Source organism: Podarcis liolepis (genome assembly GCF_965112155.1).
Source record: "Podarcis liolepis genome assembly, chromosome: 11".
Lineage (NCBI taxonomy): Eukaryota > Metazoa > Chordata > Lepidosauria > Squamata > Lacertidae > Podarcis > Podarcis liolepis.
Genome location: NC_139565.1, coordinates 23526856 through 23546426, shown reverse-complemented (window position 1 = coordinate 23546426; position 19571 = coordinate 23526856). Strand labels below are relative to the sequence as shown.

Here is a 19571-nt window from a genome sequence, read left to right as displayed (position 1 = left end):
AACATTTTCAACTGCATATTATTTCATAAACTATATTTTGTATCCGTCCATATTGTCCACAGTGTTTGTTACATGACAAGTGTTATTAGAATCCTGCTAATGTTTTCATCTGCTTACACTGGTCTTCTGAATAAATTATAAATTTCCCCCATTCTTTCTTGAAGCTTTTTGTCTTCTTGGTTCCTGAGTTTTCCAGACAGTTTTGCCATTTCTGTGTAGTTCAACAGCTTGCTTTGCCATTCCTCTCTGGTAGGGACTCTTTCTTCTTTCCATCTCTGGGCTAGGAGCATCCATGCAGCTGTTGTCGCATACATAAAAAGTCTGCTCCTTTGGGATGTCGGTACCTACAATTCCTAATAAAAAGGCTTCCTTGTTTTTTTAACAAAAGTTATTTTAAACATTTTTTTCCAGTTCATTATATTTCATCTCCCAGAATGCTTTTATTACCTTACACTACTGCCACATAGGGGACGCGGGTGGCGCTGGGTTAAACCACAGAGCCTAGGACTTGCCGATCAGAAGGTTCGAATCCCCGTGATGGGGTGAGCTCCCGTTGCTTGGTCCCTGCTCCTGCCAACCTAGCAGTTCAAAAGCACGTCAAAGTGCAAGTAGATAAATAGATACCGCTCCGGCGGGAAGGTAAACGGCGTTTCCGTGTGCTGCTCTGGTTCGCCAGAAGCGGCTTAGTCATGCTGGCCACATGACCTGGAAGCTGAACGCCGGCTCCCTAAGCCAATAAAGCGAGATGAGCGCCGCAACCCCAGAGTCGGTCACGACTAGACCTAACGATCAGGGTGTCTTTACCTTTACTGCCACATATGGTAAAAGGTATCTTCTTTTTTTCTTTACATTTCCAGCAGGTGAGACCTGTGGGTTTGGACGGTATACAAATTAAATAAATAAATGAATAACAAAAATATTTTGGTTGGTCCTAATATTGTCTGGTGGATTTAAAAACAACTTTTCCCAGTAAATATGGAGAGTATAGGTGTAGCCTGTCCCTTCATAGGGACAACCAAACGCTCTATTTTTCTTACCTCTAGGTTAGCAGGAACCGGGCTGGCAAAACGAGCCCCGCCCCCCAATAACATCAGGCTTAGGGGCGGGAACCAGCCCGTGTCACATGACCCTCCATGGAGACGAGTATGCTTCAGGGCGGCGGGGTTTGCTTCCGGTTGGTACCCGGAAGTGAAGCCTGGTGGGGGAACCTGAGGGCGCAGCGGCGAGGTCTTCCCTGTTGTTGCTGTCAAAGCCGCTTGACGTTCCTGGGTCTCCCGGCTCTCTCCTCGCTTGTGGCCCGATGCATCCGCGGCGCCCCGAGGGCTTCGACGGCCTGGGCTACCGGGGCGGCCGAGAGGAGCCGGGGGGCTTCGTGGCCAAGCCGGACCTCGGCCACTGGGTCAGCACCCCGCCTGACATCCCCGGCAGCCGCAACCTCCACTGGGGGGAGAAGACCCCGCAGTTCGCCGCAGGGACCCCGCTGGGGGCGGCCGGCTTCAACGAGGACTCTTACGCGGGGAGCGTGACCGCCGGCTCCGGTGCGTATAACGGGGAGAAGGAGAGGCACGCGCCGGTTAGGCGGGGCCTGGGCCCCAAAACCAAGGGGCCCAGGAGAGCCCAGCATCTTCCGTGGGTCGCATATATTCTTGCTTCCTACGCTGGATGTCCCCCCTTCCCCCCCCAAAAAAATCGCCTTTTCTGCTTGCAAAAGGCCAAAGGTCAACGTGGAGATTCTTACGCTCCTGGACGTTCCTATACGTTTTTGTTCGCCTGTCGTAGAAACGGAATTCCCTTCTTTCTGGCAAATTTTGGGCCCGCAACAGTTTGGTGCTCTGCATTCTTTGGAGTGCGGACTGTTCCGAGGGTGCTGGATTGCAAGTGAAGCTCTTCCTAGCGTGATGAGCCAGAGGCATGCTTAGTACTGTAGGCTTTTTCATTTTTTGGAGTTTTTAAAGCGATCAGTGTGAGTCCCAGAACAAGTGTTCTCTTAACCTGTTGTTCACTAAGAGCTCAGGATGTTGTACAATCCTTCCCTTTACCCAGTTTTTGCAAGCCAGTCTCTCTAGAACCAGTTTTTTCTTTTCTTAAGTGGTACGTGTTTTACTCTCTAGAAAAAATAGTGCCCGTGAGGAAAACATTAGCAAGCTATAACAATATATTCTCCACCCCACTCAAATGCTGCTCAGAAAAGCAGCTAGTCCATTCACTTACCTATGCTTTTCCTCTGGGTGATACAGCAGTGGGGGTTGGGCCCACCTGTGGTTTGTCTCCTGTAGGCCCAATATTTCTTGCCACACAGGCTAGAGAGAGAATGACAATAAGCAAGATGTGGAGGTAGATGCTCTGAAGTCTTTGCATAATCACTCATCCCACACCTCTCAGTGGTGCAACCACAAAGAACTAGGCAAGTGGTAATTGTAAGAAGAGGCTGTTACTTCTTATTGCTTTTTGACACCTTTCTGTTTGGGAAGCTGGGTAGAGGTACTGTGGTCTTGGCAGCTGTCCAGCAGTGTTGACCCTATGATGCTAGGTCTATTTATGTCTCCAACCAGGAAATGTTGGCCCAAGGTCACAAAATAAGGATCATGGCTCAGTGAGAGTGTAATTAAGCAAATGTATGTCCCAAATTTGTCACAGACTAGAACAAATTATAGGGACGTGGGTGGCGCTATGGTCTCTAAACCACTGAGCCTAGGGCTTGCCCATTGGAAGGTCAGCAGTTCGTATCCCGTAACGGGGTGAGCTGCCATTGCTCGGTCCCTGCTCCTGTCAACCTAGCAGTTCAAAAGCACGTCAGAGTGCAAGTAGATAAATAGGTACTGCTCCGGTGGGAAGGTAAATGGCGTTTCTGTGCGCTGCTCTGGTTTCACCAGAAGCGGCTTAGTCATGCTGGCCACATGACCCAGAAAAACTGGCTGCAGACAAATGTCGGCTCCCTCAGCCAGTAAAGCAAGATAAGCACCGCAACTCCAGAGTCATTCGCGACTGGACTTAACTGTCAGCAGTCCTTTACCTTTTTAGAACAAATTATATTAGCTTACTTGAGAAATTTAAGGCAATCAGTTATTCATTTATTATATTTTGTAAATATCTATGTGTGTATTTGTGCCTTTACCAGGCTAATGCAAATTTTGGCTAGGGTCCTTCTCCCTGTGTTTTGTTATGTAGCTGATTAAAACTAACAGTTGTTTGTGTTGTCTTTCTGTCTTTCAGAACAGTTGAATAGATTTGCAGGCTTTGGGATTGGCTTGGCAAGGTAATATCACAATTATGTAATTCATAGCATTTTTAATATACACAAAACTACTTTTTCCAAATCCATATCTTTGTATGTGTGTTAAGGTGGCACATGCAACTAAATGCTTTAATATTTTCATTCAGCGTAAGCAGAGTTTGCTACCACCTTTCAAAAATGTATTCATTACAATATTTATATACTTTCCGAAGTGGTTTACAAGCAAGTAACAAACACTGTAATACAAAGGCAATATCAGTAACATCCAGTTATCAAACTCAGTAGCCATCGAAAGAGTCCAGCCAAAAGGTAACTTTTTAAAAAAGGTGTTGCAGCTCTTACAAGAAGAAAGGTATGGGGTAGTTCTCCTAACCTGTACTGAAAGAAAGTTCCATAACTTGGAAGTACAACATCTCTATTCTGAGCTATCACTATTTACACTTCTTATAAAGGAAGCAAAGCCTTACAACTTGTTCATGTCAGACAAGTGGGCTTATATAGGAGGTGGGGAGAGTAATTATCATATGAGGGTTTCAGTAAGGCTTTATAAATGAAAGCCAGTGCATTGAAATGAGTACAGAAGCAAATTTGTAGCCTGATCACAAAAGATTAAACAATTATAACTTAGTCTTTAAGGTGCCACAAGACTTTGTTCGGAACTGGAGGAAGCTCACTTTCCTGAAAAGAAGCATTAAAGGCTTTCTTTTCCACAAGCAAAAGACTTTAATGGCCAGAGTTCCTGTTGCTTTTACAGGGAGGGTAGAACAAAATGATCCAAGCAGTAGTGACATGCAGTTGAATCTGATGCTTGCGGTTTAGAGTCTCCCCTAATGACTGTGTCTAAGTCAGACCAAATGTGAGCAACTTTTATTAGCAAAGCATCTGGCAGAGGCATTGCAGTGAACCACTGTTGGTTTACATTTCAGAGACTCTACCTTAGGGCTTAATTGACCCTTCTCAATTCAATGGAGGGTGAGAAAAAAGTTATTTGCTGCCACTGCCACCACCACCTCTTCATAGGCCTGCAAATAAGCTTTATGGTGTGCTCAGACAGATTTAGCATAAGTTTTCTGCCACGATTCTCAAGTTGGCTCCCCATGCGCTTCCCCTAACTAAACTTGACAGCTGTATGAAGCACAAGGACAGAAAGCTGCAATGTTATATAACTCTATTTCTTTGGCAGTATAGCTCTAAATAGAGCCAGAATTTTCTGTACAAACAAGAACAGTATCATTCATTTGAAACGCAGTTACAAATGACCCAGTATATTGGTCCAATAGAACTGTGACACAGAATCCTTTCATTGTATGGGGATTTTTGGTTATTTGGTGAATAAAACTCGGGAGAATTCCCTCTTAGGCAAAGCTTGGCAAACCAAGCACTCTGAGGTGGGCCTTTCCAGTTGCCCACTATCATTGTGGCTGTGTAAACTGCTGCCCCTGAAGATTCTACTATTACCTTAAGGGAAAGTAGCTCCTCCCCCTTAAAGTGTGCTGCCTAGCAACCAGCATCAGGTAACACAAGATGTTTTGATCCCTACTGGTCAAGGCATTCCGCAGGTCTTGGTTCTTCTCAGGGGCAGGGGTGACTGATGAAGCTTCGGCAACGGATCCTAATGTAAAATGTCTGCTCTCCAGGCCTTAAATGTTTCCTGCCAATTTGTTTGTTTCCTCTTTATAACTTATTGCATAACTGCTGCAGGCTGCATGGGAAATGAATGTGTCACGCCATCAGAATCTTCTCTAGGTCCAAGCTCAAGCCACGTGTATCTGTCAGATTTGGGTTTTGCATAGTAAATTTTGGGGACGCGGGTGGCCCTGTGGGTTAAACCACAGAGCCTAGGACTTGCCGATCAGAAGGTCGGCGGTTCAAATCACCACGACGGGGAGAGCTCCCGTTGCTCGGTCCCAGCTCCTGCCAACCTAGCAGTTCGAAAGCACGTCAAAGTGCAAGTAGATAAATAGGTACCACTCTGGCGGGAAGGTAAACGGCGTTTCCATGCGCTGCTCTGGTTCACCAGAAGCGGCTTAGTCATGCTGGCCACATGACCCGGAAGCTGAACGCCGGCTCCCTCGGCCAATAAAGCGAGATGAGCGCCGCAACTCCAGAGTCGTACACGATTGGACCTAATGGTCAGGGGTCCCTTTACCTTTATAGTAAATATTGTGAAGACTTGGCTCTACTGTTTGGCTTCTGTACTAAATAGCTGCTACAGCGGCAGAACTATGTGTTAGGGTGTGCTGCTTGGTGTTCGGGTGATAACAGTGGCAAGGAGAGCTTTTTATGTGCTTCAGTTGGTGAACTCATGCCCTTCCTCGCAGATAAGGATCTGGCCACCACTATCCAAGCACTGTTAACTTCCTGTCTAAATTACTGCAACTATATGCACCACATTGGAGATACTCTTGGAAATGGATTGAAAGCTCAATCTAATGCAGACTTATGTGGCTCATCTTATTGATAAGACCAGGCTATATAGAGAGCTCTAACTTGGTTGCATTTGCTTCCTATTTGCTTCTAGACCAAATTCAAGGTGTCGGTGATCTTTTCTAAAGTCCTGAACAACCTGAGTTCAGCATACCTTGAGAATGGAGAAAGAGGCATGCTTTGCCCTTTGCCCCCAAAAGATGTATGAAGAAGGGAAAAGTCCTTTTCCATCCATGCTCCACACAGTGGAATTAATTGCCAAGGAAGCCCACCTAGCCATGTCTTTAATTTGTCTTCCACCAGCTTTTAACAACTTTCTTTCAAAACATTTTTGCTGACGGGTAGATTTGTATAGTCCAGCTGTTCTGTTTTGTTGCTCGTATTGCTGCTGTTGGGTGTGCTGCTGCCTTTACTATTTTCCTTCCACCTTGCCTATTACCCCAGCCAGATGCAAGGAGTATTATTGTTGTTGTTGTTGTTGTTGTTGTTGTTGTTGTTGTTATTCAGACACATACGTTTTTATTTCTGTTTTCATCAGTGGAATGCTTTAAATGAGGTTTTAGGCTGTTTAAATTTCTGCTTAAGTATCATTCATGACTTATTGTATCAGTGTTGCTATAAGTTGTCTCAGCTGCTTGGGCAGCTCATAGATGCTAGTTATAAAAAGTTGTGAGTGAACTTGGAGGGTTGGATCCAGACTTGCCAGGAACAGAACTCTGTTAACTTGACCCTTCTTTTGGTAGAAAGTGGGAGGCTCTTTTCCATGGTTTGCCCTGCAGCCTCCCATAGCCCCCTGAAAACCTATTTCGGAGGATTGTGGGACCCTCTGGAACACCATGGGAGATAGCACTGTGGACTAGAGGAGGAAGGGAAATTTAGCAAAGATCTCCTTCTCTTGTTTCTCCATCAGGCCACTGATAAAAAATCCCTTCCGTGAATGAAAGGGCAAGTCTGCATCCAACCTCATGAGATCTGAGTGATTTCAAGATACTCTGTAAAGTTTATCTTTTTAGTTCTTGCTATTATACAAATTATTCTGATAGATAACACCTTGCTTTAGAGTACTAAAGCATTTTAATAACATTTTGTAACTTAATAACACTTCAGAGTTATGTTGATTACTAAAACAAGATAATAATAACACTTGTTTAGTGTGCCATCTCAGTTGTCTTTTCCGCATCTGTTGAAGACTTGCTTCTTTTGACAAGCTTTCTAAGTAGAGATTTTTATCCCAGTTGGTATCTGTACTGAATTTGAAATTATTTTATATATATAGTGGTTTTTATATATGCAGTTGTTTCGTGTATGTTTTATTGTATTGTGAAATTGCTTTGAGGTGCTTCATAGGAAGCTGTTCATAAATGAAATAAATAGTAATAAGTGGGGAAAACTTCTGTGTTTAACATAATTGTTTTTCCAAAGTTTGTTTACAGAAAATGTGCTGGCTCATCCTTGCATTGTTCTGCGTCGACAGTGCCAGGTAAGTTGTTGTGAGTTGCTCTCTCAAATGTGTCTTGTTAGCCTCACTTAGACTGCAGTCCTTAGCATATGCTTCTGTGAGTAAGCACCATTGAACAGAAATGGGATTTACTGCCAAGTAAACATGGATAGGCTTGTGCTTTTAGTATCCAACTAAGTTCTACTCACAGTAGACCTAATGAAATTATTGGGCCTACATTTGTCATATACACTAATTTCAATGGATCTATCTGGTGTATGACTATCTTTGGATACAGCCCATTTAATTTTAATGTCACAGAAAATACTGGATTTGATTGGCTAACTAGTGGCTCTCCAAATGTGGACTCCAACTCCTGCCAGTGGGCAAGGTTAATGGGATTTACGGTCCAACATGTTACCCTCTCCTGGATTAGACATTTCCTTCAAGTTGCAGTTAAAATATGATATTTGGATAGCACTTCAGCATGGATTGTATTTGAGTGATCCTGTAAGTTCTTTAGGAAAACAATTGAGATAGTGTTGTGGAGTCAATTACAATGTTATTATAACATGTTAATTATACCATTTACAAATGTTTGTAACTGTATGTATGTATGTTTGTTTTTGCAGGTTAATTACCATGCCAGGAATTATCATCTCACTCCATTTACAATTGTCAACATTATGTATAGCATCAATAAGGCCCAGGTAGGTATTTGGTGTCTACAGATTTGTTTAAAGAGAAATTAAATAAAACTACCAGTTATATACTACTTTAAGTCTGATTCCTGCCCCTGTCCCCCAAATGCAGTTGGCCAATATAAAAATATGGCAGATAATGAATGCAGATACGCATAGAAGTCACTGTAAGGAAATACTAGTTGCAGGAAAACATCAAATACTGGGTTAGATTATGTAGATGTTTTCTTCAAGCTATCGTTTTAAATTTCAGGGGCCCAGAGCTCTTTGGAAAGGAATGGGGAGCACTTTCATTGTTCAAGGCATAACCCTTGGAGCAGAGGGCATCATCAGTGAATTCACACCCTTGCCCAGGTAATTCTCATTTTTCTCTTACATTAAGTAAAAGCAGTATTTGTCCATCATATCTCTTTGGGATTGTCTCAGAAGTTGATTGCATCAGTTTAAATTAAAACTCAGTGGGCAACGTTGCAGTCAGAACCCACCTGCATGCTTGCAATAGGCATCTGACTGGCCACTGCGAGAATGGCATGATGGACTAGAAGGGCCTCTAGCCTGTTCAAGCATCTCTCTTTTTATGTTCTTAATGTCATGCAAGTGGACTTCCACTCACACAGCAGCCTTTTCCTTCCTCTCTTCCCTCAGCAACCCCCATTCTGCTCCAGGCAGTATTTATTCCACCCCTCTGGAAGGCGCACAGTTCTGCCGACAGTATCTGTCTACTGGTGGACAAACACTGATGGATTTCATCCATCCACCTTAGGTCTGATCAATTGCTGCAACGTTTGCCTGAGTAGAACTGTGCAGGGGAATATGCTTAGTTACCTGTTTTGTGCCAAGAACGTGGCATTGCAATTCTGTCTAAAGTCTTAGGTTTCCAAGAACATATAAAAGCTGGCTTGAATTAGTCCTATTGTGGCAGATCTGAATGGCCAGTGATGATATCTTATACTTGGGAATATCCCTGGAATAACAGTAGAACCTCCTTGTAGAATTACAGAAGGCATTGTTGAAAATAGTGGCATAAAGAGCAGGAAAGGAAATGAGCATGATGACATGGATGAGATCAACAGCCAAGAAGCTGTGGGATACGTTTGCCATTAGTAAATATGGGCCTATAGAAGATGGTTGCTGAAGAGCCCCAAAATTAGACTATGATGTCTTCAGTAGACCCATTATCTGGTCCCAATCCTGAGAGTAAGCTCCACTGAATTTAGTGGAGCTGACTTTTGAACAGGCACGGTTAGGATTGCACTGTAAACTGATCTGTGTACCTCTTTAAGAAACTGGATATATTTCTGGTGGGGTGTTAATTGTATAAACAGTAACTGAGTCTTCCTGTGAATTAGAGCTCTTCTTTAACACTTGCTTTCCTCTCCTATTGGAAGCTAAATACACCTCAAGAGTCTCAAATGCTCCCTATGTTTCCAGATTGAAGACTATTTGACCTTGAGCAGCTGATACCGTTTCTTAGTAGTTTTTTTCCCCCTGTTGGCCAGTGTCTCTTCCAGTTCAGATGAGCTGTTTTAGCTGTTAAGTAGATACAAGCTGATTACTGTATGTGTCATTCAAAGAGTAAGCTTGTTATCTTGGCAGTAGCATTTTGAAATCCAGGAGCAAGCCCAAAGTAAGGCAACTGTAGTCTTTTAGCGAAAGTCGAGATCCAAGTCGGCTGCCTTTTTGCTTCTGAAATAACAGAATGGAAATTGGCATTACAAACTATGTAAAGCATTTGAGAGTATGAGCTTCGCTGTATAGGAGAGTCACTACTGGGATCTGCATGACCTCAAGGAACATAAAGCAATATTTAAAATGTAACTAGCCAGTAGTTAGTAAAGGAAGACTCATTGACATGCTGATTATTGAAAAATGAATGAAAATAAGTCAATACAATAAAAACATTGCATTAAAAAATATTCTAATAGCCATAAAACACAGTCATTGCACTGTTTTAGTTGTAAATTTACTAGATTGGGTTTAAAGGAATCCTCAGTAGGAAGCTATAAAACTCTTCAAAAAGGTATAAATGCCTGTTACCACTGATAGGTAATGAAATATCCTTGCAGAGGTTTGCTCAAACCATTTTCTTCCCTTACCTTGCGCCCCAGTCACAGTTGCCCAGCTAGTTATAAGGATCTACATGTTTTGTCTTTAGATCGTACCTGGTGCTAACACTGATAGTGTGTTAAAAATCTATGAAATCTGTATTAATAGTTTTGGTGTCATTCAAAACAACTGTTAAAAATTACTCATGGAACAAAATCACTATATTACAAAAGTTTAAATTTAATAAAGTTCTTAGGTTCTGTAGCCTGTTGTGGTTCAACTTGAAAAAGGCACAGAAACAGGTTCTTCTGTTCCCTTCCTTCTTATTAAAGATTTCCTTCTTTTGCCAGGAAATGTTCTGTACATGCAGTGGCTTTCCTATATGCGGTGTAATCTCTGATGTAGAAATGCATAACATAGCACTGTTCAGGCAGAGCTTTGTAGGCACCGGTGTCTCTGAAAACCTGTAGATTATGAGCAATATCCAACCCTGCACAAACAACTTTGCCATCTCCCCTGCACCCTCTGCAACAGATTTTTGCCATTGCACAAGGAGGGCTGCCAGCAGGAGAGGAGAAGAATTTCCGTCACGTGAGCAGAAGTCTGTTCCGCAAGCAGACTGTTGCTGTTGTGTGTTGCCTGTTATGCAAGTCACTTCACCATAATTTCACCTTGAATTTTGGTTAGTAACCATTTATTGCCAATTACTACTTTATTTTTTGTAGAGAACTTTCATATAAGTGGAGTCCCAAGCAGATAGGAGGACATCTTATGCTGAAAGGGTACGTACATGTGTTAAATTTACTCCCAATTTTTTTCAGTACAGAAGGATGTTATTATACTACTTGAAAAAAGAACCAAGAGCAGCTTATGCAAAAAAAGAAAAAAAGATTAATCAGCAATATGGCAATAAATTTTTTTTCTAGCAATCTGAAGTGTGTCAACTGCAAATTGAAATATAGTGGTGCCCCGCAAGACGAATGCCTCGCAAGACGAAAAACCCGCTAGACGAAAGGGTTTTCCGTTTTTCGATGCGCTTCGCAAGACGAATTTCCCTATGGGCTTGCTTCGCAAGACGAAAACGTCTTGTGAGTTTTGCGAATTTTTTTGCTTCCCCCCCCCCTTTTTCTAAGCCGCTAATAGCCTTTTAGCCGCTAAGCCGCTAAGCCTTTAATAGCCGCTAAAACGCTAATAGCGCTAAGCCGCTAATAGGGTTGCTTCGCAAGACGAAAAGACCGCTAGACGAAGAGACTCGCAGAACGGATTATTTTCGTCTTGCGAGGCACCACTGTATATAAAAAAAATGAAAAATTGTCCAGTAGCACCTTAGAGACCAACTAAGTTTGTTTTTGGTATAGGCTTTCGTGTGCATGCACACTTCTTCAGATACACTGAAACAGAAGTCACCAGACCCTTATATATATAGTGGGAGGGTGGGGTGGGGTTTTTCTCAGGAGGGTAGTAGGAGTTGGGTGATTGACTCAGTGGGTATGGTAAACCTGTTGACGACTGTTAATGACTGCAATTAGTCCTACAGGAAAAAGCAAGGAATAGTATGCAGATGATTAGCATACCTGACTCTACAACTTCAAATTGAGTTAAATTTTAGGACTCTCAAACCGCCTAATATTTATATATGTAAGTCTTATCATGTGTCTCCATCTTGCTCCGAGGAGTACATCTAAGGAGATTGCTGCATTAATGTCTAGAAATGAGGCCTTTGGAATTGAACTGTCATTTCTGTAAGACTCCCACTAATGAATTTGCACAGAAATATCATACCAATGGTTTTATAGAATATGATCTATTTCACTTAATATGCATCTTGAGAAGTAATGCCATAAGAATCCATAACTACTAAATTAATCTTGGATGTGGATTCATCTTACCGTTAGGAGGATTTTAACAGCACCTTCCCCCACCTAAGCCAAATAATTTAACTCTTAGAAACAGGGCCAAACTGATTTAAATTAAAGCCTCAGTTTAGATCATGGGTAGGCAAACTAAGGCCTGGTGGCTGGATCCAGCTCAATCGCCTTCTAAATCCGGCCCGCGGATGGTCCGGGAATCAGCATGTTTTTACATGTGTAGAATGTGTTCTTTTATTTAAAATGCATCTCTGGGTTATTTGTGGGGCATAGGAATTTGTTCTTTCCCCCCCAAAAAAATATAGTCCGGCCCCCCACAAGGTCTGAGGGACAGTGGACTGGCCCCCTGCTGAAAAAGTTTGCTGATGCCTGTTTTAGATGGACTGTTGACTGGGCTGTTTGTTTGAAACTGTAGCAAAAAAAACATGTCATTATCAAAATGATAAGTGTTTGTTTGTGCTTTCCTCTAGGCTGACTTGCTTGATAGCAATGCCTTTTTATTCTGCAAGTCTGATTGAAACAGTACAGGTAAGTTAAGTGCTTTTTGTCTGCTGTCAGGTAACATTATTTGGGGAATCAGAGGTGAAAGTATCCTGGCATCAGCTGGCCTGAGCTTTGGTATTCTGTCTTTATTTGCATTGTCCCTGGAAGAAGAGATATTCTGCTTTATTAAAAGTATTTGATACACAGCAATATCATGGTTTGTATTACTAGTTATTTTTAGATTCACAGCAAATAATTCCTATCTTTCAAGAGCTGATTTCAGCTAATTTCTTTAAATGGTTTTATTTGGATCTGGAAAATCCAACACAAAGGTGCCAAAAGCTGTATCAATGGGCAGGGAATGACATCTGAACTGTATGGTGAGGAAAACTCTCTTAATGTATTGAACTACCGGTCAAATTTGATTGGGCTTGCACGTTTCATCGCTCAGCAATTTTATTTTCTAGTTTACTGCTTTTCAGTTTGTGCCATTCCAAGCCACTTGGTGGCGCACCAGTTACTTCAAAGTTTTTTGGCTTGGGGGTTTGAAGAATATAGGATGAAACTGAGCAGCTGATTTGGTTCATTTCTGTGTTCAATTAACCACAGTAGTGCAGCTCTCTCTGTGTGTCCTCATGCTTCCAAAATATCCTTTGAGGTTTTCGCCTGCATATTTTGAAAAATCACCTTCCCTGTTACGATAACGTGAAATTAAAAACCTGCACATGCTTATTTCTTTCTGCTTGGTGTTCTCTTAAACGAGGAGTGAAATGGCTCCTGGTGTCATGAGAAATGCCTGTGATCAGGATCGGAGCCCAGGACACCAAGAACTGTGCAACTTGTTCCACACGCTCTATCTTTTCTGCACCCCCCTATTGGTTTAAAAAAATAGCCCTTCATGTGGCATGGTGTTGTTTGATAAATGCTCATAGCCTCTTTAGATGCATAGAACCCGTTGTCGAGGTCTTGGGATCCTGACCATGGATTTTAAGAATTATTAATACTGGTGAATTTCTGTTTGTGTTTTATACAGCCGCAGGGACGCGGGTGGCGCTGTGGGTTAAAGCACAGAGCCTAGGACTTGCCGATCAGAAGGTCGGCAGTTTGAATCCCCATGACGGGGTGAGCTCCCGTTGCTTGGTCCCTGCTCCTGCCAACCTAGCAGTTCAAAAGCACATCAAAGTGCAAGTAGATAAATAGGTACCACTCCGGCGGGAAGGTAAACGGTGTTTCCGTGTGCTGCTCTGTTTCACCAGAAGCGGCTTAGTCATGCTGGCCACATGACCCGGAAGCTGTACGCCGGCTCCCTTGGCAAGTAAAGCGAGATGAGCGCTGCAACCCCAGAGTCGGTCACGACTGGACCTAATGGTCAGGGGTCCCTTTACCTTTACCTTAGAGTTCAAGAAACCCTTTGTTCGTTTTTAAAAAATAGCAAAGGAAGCTAGTGGTTGGAAACAGCCCTCCCCTCCCCTCCCTCCCTTCCTTTTCCAAAATGGGTGTGATATCTTTTAGAGGCATAATGTCAACTTGGTGGGAATAGCTTCAAACCACTACTTTCCTTTGCCATTTAGCAAAGATATAATTGGAAACACCTACTAACGTATTGTCAAATCCCCAAAGGTTTTCAAGAAAACGTTTGTTCATACCAATGACCTAAATTGTTTGGGATCTAATTTGCTCTGTTCAATACACATATGGAGAGGTTAGCGTGTATCTGTATATTTACGTGTGAGTGAGATAAGGGAGTGTGGTTATGCACTGCCTCAGCTTCAGGATCTGTCCTTCCAGTGAGCACTCAGGGCTGATTTCCTTAAGAATGGATAGGTTTGATCTTCTTACAGTCCATGGGACTCTCAAGAGTCTCCTCCAGCACCATAATTCAAAAGCATCAATTCTTCGGTGATCAGCCTTCTTTGTGGTCCAGCTCTCACTTGCATACATCACTACTGGGAAAACCATAGCTTGAACTATACGGACCTTTGTCGGCAAGGTGATGTCTCTGCTTTTTAAGATGCTGTCTAGACTTGTTAGGTCGGTCCAAATCTTAACCACCATGTCTAGGGTGCGTGCTGGTGGGAGGTAAGTGTTAATACAGAAAAATGGGCCTCCTGCCACTGCACCAAACTGTAGTGGCAAGAAATATTCATAAAGGAGATCCGACTCCACAACTCTAATTTCCCCAACCAGATCCAGTGAGGTAAGGGTGGTCAGTCCCCCACTTCCTTGTCCTTTTTGATGCCTCTTGACTGCAGGGAGACTATGCTGAGAGTATCCCTGCAAATGTGGATTATGATCCTGTTGCTGAAGCTGGTTATGCATAATTTGTTTATAAGTAAAAAAAAATTAAAAATGGCAAATGTCACAACTTCTGGATGTTTATTCATTGGAAATACTGTGGTGCTTTTCTTTTCTTTTTACAGAGCGAAATCATTCGGGATAATCCTGGGATTTTGGATTGTCTGAAAGAGGGCATAGGCAGAGCAATGGGCTTTGGAGTGCCCCATAGCAAGCGGCTCCTCCCACTCCTGGCCCTGGCCTTTCCGACTGTTCTACACGGAGTTCTTCATTATGTGATCAGTTCCATTGTTCAAAAGTTAGTCCTGCTCCTCCTCAAGAAAGAGAACTCCCCCAGCCTTCCAGCTGAGAACTCTAGTTCTGTGCAAAGCATGCTGGATGCTTACTTCCCAGAACTTATTGCCAGCTTTGCTGCCAGCCTTTGCGCTGATGTGATGCTCTACCCTCTGGAGACAGTTTTGCACCGTCTTCATATCCAAGGGACACGCACCATCATTGACAATACGGACCTAGGATACGAAGTCCTCCCCATCAATACCCAGTACGAAGGAATGAGAGACTGTATCAATACCATAAAGCGCGAAGAAGGAATATTGGGGTTTTACAAAGGGTTTGGGGCTGTAGTTGTACAGTACACCTTACACGTTGCTGTTCTGCAGTTCACTAAAATTCTTTACTCAACGCTGCTCCAGAATGTTTCTTAGAAGGTGATGGGTGTGGCCATTCAAAAGTCCACGTATTCAGGCAGTAGGTCAGCAAGTGAAAGCTGCGAGTTTAGAATCTACAGTAATGGTTTTCTCCTTGCCAGCCACCTAGAATGTTCCTGTGTAAATAGATGTGCGTTGTCCCAGGCCCTTTATGAAATACTTAATCAGAGAGAGAGAGAGATAAATGAAGCATGGAAGTCTATACAGGCCAGGGCTTTTCAGTACTGAAATGTAAATAAACTATTGCAACATCTTTTGTAAATCTGTATCTGCTGTGTAGAGTGTGATTTTCCGATTGCTGATGAATCCTGCACAAACTCAATTTGAAATGAATGATAGCTGTGATCTTGTTCTTAAAGTCTTGTCACTTCTCAAAGGGACTTGCACTGAGGACTGTGTGCCTTTGCTTCTGTCTGTAGAATTATTTTGACTACATTTGAATGCTCTCAAAAACCAATGAACTTTCACAACTCTGCTGAAGGATTTTGCCATATAACTGCTATAACAAGGATTAAAATTGCTATGGTTACAAATGTGAATGTAGAAGTGGTTGCTTTTCCAGTTTTTCCACATCGTATTCTTGTTGATTTACAAATGTGACAATGAGGTTAATGGTAATGAAAAGTGTGAAGATTCTAAAATATTATCAGCAGTTTATAAATACATTGCCTCACCACTACTAGGCAAACACCATAAGAACACTTGAAAACAAATTCCATTGAAGTCTGATGGATTTTATTTTAAATAAATGTGTTCTAAATAAGATATATCTTATCCCAAGATATGTTTTATTATTTTTTCTATGTTAGCACAATCATGGCCCTAATTAGATCATGTTTTCAAATACCGGTCAAAAGTATTTTATTTTATTTTATTGCTATGGCTAGTAATAATAAATAAAGATTATTCTGATTCTAGTATAATAAAAAAGCTTGCCTTTTAACATTGCTAATCCCCTGCTCCCCAAAGAGTGAAGTTCTTTTAAAAGAATTTTGGCTGAAATTGGTGGTCTGCCTGTCTTATCAATCAGTCTCCTCTCCACTTGTGACTTCAGCTTTTTAATCTTTGCTTAATTATTCTTCTGGAAAAGGTGGTTGTAGTTGTAGAGCAGCACTCTGTTGCTTGTCGGTATAATATACCACCACTAAACTAAAAACTTTGGCTTTGTTAAAAACCATTTCTGATCATTAAATGTTTTATTTTGCTTTGATACCCAGCTGATCTAATGGAAGTATTTAGAAGGATGTTTCTAATTCACTAGCATGCTGAAAACCAGTTCTGAAAAGTTCCTGCTTACCTCATAAATTAACAAGTGGTATTAGAGAATTGGTATAGCTGTATGAATCTAGTAAATGTGCAAATTTAGGCTGTGTATAAATGTTCTTATTTAATAGAAAGCAATTGTGGCATACACATTGAACTGTTCTGACACACATGAAAATAGCACTGAAAGAAAGCATTTGTTCTGCTCACTGTTGGCAAACATTTGGGGGTGTCTTAAGCCCTTGGATGTTAGGGTTGAAGACAGAGGAAGACTTCAGCTGTTCTGCATCTGGACTGTTTGGCAGAACAAAGCAAATACTGCAAACAAATTACCTAAGAAGAAGAATTTTAGGGGGGAATTGACTTTTAAATGTATGTTGTAGATGTAAAATCTTCATGCTTTTAAAGGGATCTTGAATGCTTTTAAAGGATGGTGCACTCTAGTAGCACGAAATAAAACTTTAAAAACATAATACTGTGACGAGCCATGGGTCCTGATAACATAATAAATTTGTTTCACCTAGACAGGATGCTAATGACATTAGGGGGGAATCAGAAAAATAGTTGGCTGAGAGACATATCACCTTTTTAAACTTGATATATCCTGTGTGTACATTAGAGGTATCCCAAGCTGAGAGTGCAATGCATATTTGGCTAATTTAGGTTCATCATTGGAGAAGGAAATACTTTTTCTTGCATGTTAGCCTTTTGCAACATGTGAGGTAGCCCTAATTAAAGTTCAACAGGGACACATTTGACTCCTGGGGTTGTATGCAGAAATCATATTTTTGTTCATAATAATTTCTCAGTTTTGTACAATGAGAGGTTCTCTCAGGCTACAAGCGTTGTTATAGCTGTTGGTGTTTCAGAAATTGCCTTTATATTCAGCATTCTCAAAATGCATGCTGTTCAAGAGCAAAAAATAAAAATAAAAGCTACTATTGCTAAAGTGAATCAACAGTAAATATGGTTTAATATATTTGAAGGCAGTATTGAACTAAATACATGTGCTTTAAAGCAAAACAATTCCTAGGCTGCCTACATTACCGCAGTTCTACATGTGTCCGCTCAGCTCACAGAGGAAGAACAATGAGAATGAAATATTTTGAATTATCCAAACAGTGGAAGACACAACATATGATATTGTGGCCTGCTATTGAAAATCTCCTTAATCCAGTAGAACATAAAGTGAGGGGAAAGGAGGTGACTTTTGCACACACGCAAAATCCTTTCTGCCGTGCCTCCTCATGCTGCTCTGTAAGGTCTCTCAATGTTTTGGAAAACATGGGGAGAGAAAAGCAGATGGGAGGAGAATTGGTGAAAATCACCACCTGCTCATGGAAACCTGAGCCTATCAGCAGAGAAACAATCGGATACAGCCAACAACCTTACATGCCTGATTCTGATAACTGTGGCCTTGAGTTTGGGTGGAGTAGCTTCACAGAACCAGCAACAGTTACAGCCCCAAAGGGACCAGCACCCTTTGGTATCTCCCCTTCAGGATCAGCAGCTATGTTTAAATGAGTGTCAGGGATAGCAATCAGCTAACCGACTGCTCAGCCTCTTTGTAAAAACTCAGCCGCAGACTGAGCTTGCCTGTTGGAGCGTTGGTCTCTCTAAGAGATTCGCTGGAGTTCCTAGCCAGCTGGAAAGAAAAGCCATGGATTTGCTAGTGGAGCAAGGGGGTGAGAGGTGAAGAATGAGGAGCCAGATGCTTCAAATCTCCTCTCCCCACAGTTACTGTCAGCAGCAGCAAGACAAATCTTTTTTATCGCCTCATTCACTTCCCAGAGGAGGGAGAGCCGGTTGCTGAAAATACTCTGGTGTGTGGGTTTATTTAGGTATATAGACTCTTGGTCTCATCCAGCAAGGAAATTCTTGCTGTATATTCAGGCCAGGACAGGAGGAGGTGGTGGTGAAGTCTTAGCTTTCTTTGGTCACATGAATCTTCCCCTGTCCCCAACCTTTTTTTCCAAGACACTGGAAAATATCACAAAGCGATCACCAGAACGAGACTGGCATCCGAAACAGGAGATATACATATTTTTGTCTTATTGGCACATGGTTTTCATGTGACAGCTCTGTCTTGTCATTAGTTTTCTAAGCAAGCACTAATTATGAGTGGACTTTCTGTATATACTGTCGGGATGCAAGGGACCTGGAAACAGTAATTAAATGGAATGGGTGTGTGATTTTCTGAAGTCAAAATGGTTATGAAATAATCTTTTCTCCATAAGACACGCAAAAAAACCAGCAGACCACCATCAAACTATTTCTCATTGAAGAGGGAAGGCTGTGATTCACAACCCCTGGGACCTCTAAATCTTGAGGTGTGGCAGTATAGAGAATCATAGAATTGGAAGGGGCTCCAGGGGACATCTCGTCCAACCATCCAAACACACAGTGTCCCATCCAATTTGAAACCATACCAGACCCTGCTTGACTTTGCAAAGGTGCTAACAGTTTTATTGCTGCACCATAATTGTTAACATGATTGATAGAATATGAGATCCTAACAGATTATTCCTTTTTTTTTCTTTGTAAGAGGAACTAGGGGTTCAAATATGTACTCTAAGAAATACAGTGGTACCTCGGGTTACATATGCTTCAGGTTACATACGCTTCAGGTGACAGACTCCGCTAACTCAGAAATAGTACCTCGGGTTAAGAACTTTGTTTAAGGATGAGAACAGAAATCGTGCTCTAGCGGTGCGGCAGCAGCGGGAGACCCCATTAGCTAAAATGGTGCTTCAGGTTAAGAACAGCTTCAGGTTAAGAACGGACCTCTGGAACGAATTAAGTACTTAACCCGAGGTACCACTGTATAAACTGAGCGGACATGAATCAAACCGGGCCTTTGATCCAGTAAAATATTATGTATCTAAATAGTGATCTAAATTGCTTTCAGCAGAAAGTTTAGCATTTCCAATATTATTTCAAAAAAAAAATAGTTGATCAGTAGCATGTGGGAGTATGAATCACCTTTCCTGAGACTGGCAGAAAAGGTTACAAAGCATTGTTTCATATTACTGCGTCATTTCCGCCCTCTGCACCTTGAGTATTGAGCATCAATGCCTTGTACAAAGATATAACTGAGAGGATGTATAT

At 42.0% G+C, this 19571-nt stretch overlaps 1 protein-coding gene across 1 annotated transcript; it reads left to right on the top strand.

Moving 5' to 3' along the window:
- The first annotated feature begins 1172 nt into the window (after positions 1-1172).
- SLC25A46 (solute carrier family 25 member 46) lies at positions 1173-15963 on the top strand. Its single transcript, XM_083464614.1, has 8 exons — positions 1173-1538; positions 3214-3256; positions 7085-7142; positions 7733-7810; positions 8055-8155; positions 10573-10629; positions 12186-12243; positions 14619-15963. Exons 1-8 carry the CDS (start codon positions 1301-1303, stop codon positions 15195-15197), a joined length of 1212 nt encoding a protein of 403 aa, XP_083320740.1. The 5' UTR covers positions 1173-1300; the 3' UTR covers positions 15198-15963.
- The last annotated feature ends 3608 nt before the right edge of the window (positions 15964-19571 follow it).